The sequence below is a fragment of the Mesitornis unicolor genome, unplaced genomic scaffold (assembly GCF_000695765.1).
Source record: "Mesitornis unicolor isolate BGI_N332 unplaced genomic scaffold, ASM69576v1 scaffold24931, whole genome shotgun sequence".
Classification (NCBI taxonomy): domain Eukaryota; kingdom Metazoa; phylum Chordata; class Aves; order Mesitornithiformes; family Mesitornithidae; genus Mesitornis; species Mesitornis unicolor.
In genome coordinates, this window is record NW_010166120.1 from 2,913 (window position 1) to 8,355 (window position 5,443).

A 5,443-nucleotide genomic window follows, 5' to 3' on the forward strand; every position below is an offset into this window, starting at 1 on the left:
GATTTCCCTGGTTTCCTTCTAAACAGCGGAGATTTAAATATATATATATATTTCTATATATGAATATATATTTTTCACATACACAACCTGACTAGCTCATAGCACACAGTTCTAACACAGCTAAGCTTGGAAATACACCACTGAATTCAGAACACTACACTTACTTATACTCAAAGCTTTAGGCTGTTAGCGCAAGGCAAACAGGACACATCACATAATACACTGAACTTGGCATTTATTCTTTACTAAGGCCAGCAAATGTCACTATCTGTATACCGCAGAGCTTTCCTCTTTGGAAACTTTCTCTCAGCCTTGTAGCCCACCACTCAATTTATGTTTCCCAAAGACCCAATTCTAATGGGTTTGAGGCCCCAGAAATGGGACTTCTCACCCTCCTGGCCCAACCCTTTTTCTGCTAGACAGTTTGACATCTCTAAAATATCCTAGCAGCAAGACTTTCCTCCTTCAAACACCTCTACAGCAACACAGTTCTGATAATCTCCTCTTAGACCATCTCCCTACCCTAGTTCCCATCTCTCTCTTTGTTCTTCCCAATTGTCTGTTCTCTGAAAGTTTCAGGTTGGACTGTATGTTAGGATAGAAATACTGAGCTGTAAATATAAAGAAGAACCCTGCATCTTGACTTGCAGCTACTCTGCTACAGGAGAGTCTAACAGCTCAGTTTGGTTGAATCAAAATTAATCCTCACATATTTAGGACCCTATCCAGGAGTCAGGCACATAAATTCGGATTGGGACTGCAACCCTTGCAGCTCCCATTGACACAACGATCCAAATTTTGGGGTATGCAATGCCTGTCTGTTGGGCCAGTTCATACTTGCTGACAAAAGGTCCCACTGTGTTTACAGCTTCCAAACTGGTCTTGCTGGACACAGAGGAATTCCTAGAGTAAGAGCACAGTAAATAGGATTGAAACCCTGAGATCTTGCCTGGAGGGAGTCTAGGGATCCCAGCAACTGGTTTACGTCCCCCTTAGGATGCTTACAAGCCAACATGAACTCCAACAGCTGGTAGAGTCAAAACAACAGGGACTGACAGCTCTAGCCAACCTTGGTGAACTCATTTCTTTCTGCTCCTTGGAAGGTCATGTCTGCAAACTAAACCTCTTTCTGAAATCTAGCTCTGTCTACTGGCACCCCAGAAGTGAAGAAAGCAGACCAAGATTCAAAACAAATCAGGAATAACTAAAAAAATCCATAACCTAGGGGAAACAATAGGGAAGAACAGCCTGCTGATAACCTAGTCTGAGCTGCCACATGCTTGGGAAGTCTTCACTGCTCTCTGCGTCTTCCCTCACTCCTTTCTCTTTTAAATCAAGGCCTTCAAGTGGTGTAAATGGGTGAAGCTGCCTTGACACAGCTACACCTACCTCCCAGCTACCCTGGGGGAGGATCTGGCCCTTTATTTGCATGGGATGACCTTTCCCATTGCTTCTCGGAGCACACGTCCCACCAGTGTCACCAGGGGAAACTGCTCTTGGCCACACCACTGATGCTAGTGGATTTACGGCAGATCCACAGCACCACAAATGAACCTCTGATCCTCTCTGCCTCCAAAACCTTTCACCTGCTGACACCAGTGGGAGATGACCCAACAGTGGTCAACCCCAAAAGGTCGCCATGGGATGAAAGCAAAGCCCCTCCCATGGCTCAACAGGCCCTTCTACGCTGTCAAAGTGTTGAAGGACCAAGCTCAAGAAAGGGACAAGCTGTTGGACACAATCACGGTTGATCTAACACCTTTGTCTCCTAAGAACCCACTTGTGCCATCCCACATCCCTCACTCTGTGCAGAGCCATGTTGTGCAGGCAAAGCAGAACAACTTGACCTCAGAAATAAGGATTCCCTAATCCTCCTTGGAAATAAAACAGAAAAGCTTCTAATACAATCAGAACAAAAAGCAGATTAGAAGCCTCTAATTAATTTTGTGGCCTTTATTTAATCAAAGAAAAAAAGGAAAAAAAAAGGAAAGAAAAAAAGAAAGAAAAAAACAGAGAAAGAAAGGAAAGTGCAGTGACATTTACTCTTTTGCCTCAGCCAGTTTATTGTTCATCTCTTTACTTTTCTCCTTGTCCTCTGGCTTTGCTGTGTTGGAGGTCTCAGCACTCTTTTTCTTGGCAGCCCGGCCGGATGCAATCTGCTTGTCTTTGGCCTTTTTCAGGGGTTTATGGCTTGTTGTGGTCTTTTTTGGTTTGGAAGGCTTTACGCTAGGCTTTTCCACCTGCATGGAGGGCGACGCAAAACGACAACACAGAGATGGAGAGAGAGAGAGAGAGAGACACAAGGACAGGTGGAAAACAGGATTTAGATCAGAAATAGCATGAATGTTACTTATCTACTCAGCTGCACCCTATCAGGAAGGCAGGGGACCAGCTGGGTGCATGCTGAGTGCAAATGGCCAACTCCTTTCATCGTGTTGATGCCCTCAAGTCACAAGTGCCCCTGAAGTCAGCAGAGCCCATTGTATCCAGATCAGGACACAGATGGGTAAAGAGCAGAGTGAATATTATCAGTAATTTTATCAATTCTTCCATCTTTCTCTGACTTCATGAGTGGCTTTGCAAGCCCACAGAGGATTATCTCTGGATTTGAAGCAGGGAAATGATGCTCAGGACAAAAAAGCTAGTTGAAATCCCCACCTTTCTTGCAGGACATGACTCCTTAGTTTGGTCTTCCTTAACAGATTGCTACAACAGAGTAAAATTACTTGGGTATAGCTAGGCTACGGGACACTGATTGGTACCTGAGCAAAGTCCACAACAGTGTCTTGCACCCACCTGTTTTTACAGCCCACAAAATAAGGAAGACAGCTTCAAAATTAGGGAGGAACAAAAGCCTTCAGCTCTTCCATGCTGGCCACTGCCATCCCCCTGAGACCTCACAAATCTAAGCAGTTACAAACTCTGGGAAGGACTAATGGTCTAAGGTCTAAAACTGCAAAGATTGATTCCATTTATATGCAGATTCTCCACCACTCCTAGAAAAAAGGCTGGAAGACATTTCAGCCCAGGCCCTTCTCAACACAAGTCCTCCATCTGACCAAAGCCAAAAGTGCTTACTGTCAAAATCTGTGGAGTGCTCTGAATAAACTGCAGATGAAGATCAGCCTCTTACCATGTTGTTCCTGGGATAAAGTGTAACATGAGGTGTCTATAGTTTTGGAGGAAGAAAGAGAAAGCTGTCTAGATAATGATCTGGGAAATGACAATGCAGAAACATTTTCATCTGGGCCCTACACTCGCTCCTTTGCATTTTGACAAAGGACACCATTGTCTCCAAAGTGCATCGACCTGTACTAGAGCCCATAGAGTCATACAATGATTTGGGTTGAAAGGGACCTCAAAGCTCACCCAGTCCAACCCCTGCCATGGGCAGGGACACCTCCCACCAGCCCAGGTTGCTCAAAGCCCCATCCAGCCTGGCCTTGAACACTGCCAGGGAGGGGGCATCCACAGCTTCTCTGGGCAATCTGTGCCAGTGTCTCAACACCCTCATGGTGAAGAATTTCTTCCTATAGTCTAATCTAAATCTCCTTTCACTTTGAAACCACTCTCTCTTATTCTATCACTCCATGCTCTTGTGAAAAGTCCCTCCTCTGTTTTCCTGTAGCCCCTTCAGGTACTGGAAGGCCGCAATAAGGTCTCCTCAGAGCATTCTCTTCTACAGACTGAATAGCAGTAGAGGATTTCTTCTAAATATCTAAACTAAATATATCCCCTTCCAGTTTAAAACTGTTACCCCTCATCCTATCACTACCGTCCCTGATAACGAGTCTCTCTTCATTTTTCCTGTAGGTCTCCCCAGAGCCATCTCTTCCCTAGGGTAAACACTCCCAATTCTCTTAGCCTGGTCTCATATGGGAGGTGTTACAGCTTCATGGTCCTCCTCTGGATCTCCTTGAGCAGATCCATGTCTTTCATATGCTGGGTCCCCAGAGCTGGATGCAGGACTGCAGGTGGGGTCTCACCAGAGTAGAGGGGCAGAATCCCCTCCCTCGCCCTGCTGGCCATGCTGCTTTTGATGCAGGCCAGGATGTGGTTGGCTTTCTGGGCTATGAGTGCACATTGCCAGTTCATGCTGAGTTTCTTATCAACCATCACCCCCAAGGCAGATCCCCAGATGCACCTACTGGTCAAAAATGAAGATGTCACATAAGGGGAATGAGAGCAGGCAGTGTTCAGCCCAGCCGTACTGTGTTGGACATGTCCCACCAAGAGCAGTGATGGCCCTGGGTCCCTTCTGCTGCGTTTCTCACCTTTGGCGGTTCTTTGTAGGGTTCGCTGTAGAGAGTGCGTATCCTTCTGCGCTCCAGGTATTTGTTATCAGCTGGAGCAGGCTTACTGGTTTCCCCCTTGAATTGAGCACTGTAACTTGTTTCATGGGTCATTTTCTCATCTGGTGGCTTGTACTGGGGCTTTGCTTTTATAGCTTTCACAGGCTTGACGTCTACCCAGGGTCTGAACTCGTTTCTGAAGATCAAAAAAGAAAGGAGTTCAAGAATTAAACCAACAGAAAAGTAGTGGCAACGTGGGAATGAAACCTCCCATTGCTCAACAAGATCTACTTGGGAAGGCTTTTGCCTCCATCCAGTCAAGTTTACAATGAAACTGGCTCCCAACAGCTTATTTTTTACCTCATTTAAAACAAATTCATACACCAGGAGAAGTATGAATGAAATCTGATTTATTAAAATCAGTCAGTCCTGAGCACCAGACAATCTGCTACTTGCGTGATAGAGGTCAGGTGCCTCAGATATGACTGCGATGCTTTTTTTTTGAAAACACAGATGTTTTCTTGTCTCTACGGCTTCATCCCTGCACTGAAGCTACCTGCAAGCAGTTCCTGACTCTCGCAGACAGGGTGGAAGAGAATATTTAGAAAGGAACATAAAAAAAATCATGTTCTGCAACTCAACACAGGACATGCTCTTCTCAACAACTTCCCTGCAGGCAAGGGTTGTTGAAATGTAAGGAGCCAAGATTTTATACAGCCACCCTTTAACCCTGCCTGTAAGTAATTAATCATATGATTTTGCCTATATTGCACCAGAATATGCACAACAGTTTTTGTTAATTCTATAATGGAATAGTTTCAGTTTAAGCTGTCTAAAATTCAAACAGCGTAGGAAATGCACAATTTGTCAGATATTATGAGCTATGGATTCTCTTCATTAGCTGATTCCTGGAAAAACTGGAAAAAATAACACCATCTTTCATTTCTTTCAGACAGACCTGTGACTTTCTGGGGAAAAAAACCCAACACATTTCAAAGATTTTTAGCATCAGCTGGACACATTCTGGTTCCCAACCACAGACTCCTTTTCTTGTATTTTTTGTAGTGGTTCTGAACAGAGCACTAACACCTTTCTAGTTTTGAAGTAAATAATTGCATTTTCTCTCTAAAAATTGCCATTCATCTGAGAAT

The 5,443-nt window shown here is 44.6% G+C and overlaps 1 protein-coding gene across 1 annotated transcript; it reads right to left on the bottom strand.

The window, feature by feature from the left end:
* Positions 1 to 1,361: 1,361 nt before the first annotated feature.
* Positions 1,362 to 4,488, bottom strand: MAP6 (microtubule-associated protein 6; the record flags this gene model as incomplete). Its single annotated transcript, XM_010194862.1, has 2 exons — positions 1,362 to 2,240; positions 4,275 to 4,488. Coding segments are annotated over 2 exons (415 nt in total), but the record flags the coding sequence as incomplete, so codon positions are not given.
* Positions 4,489 to 5,443: the final 955 nt, after the last annotated feature.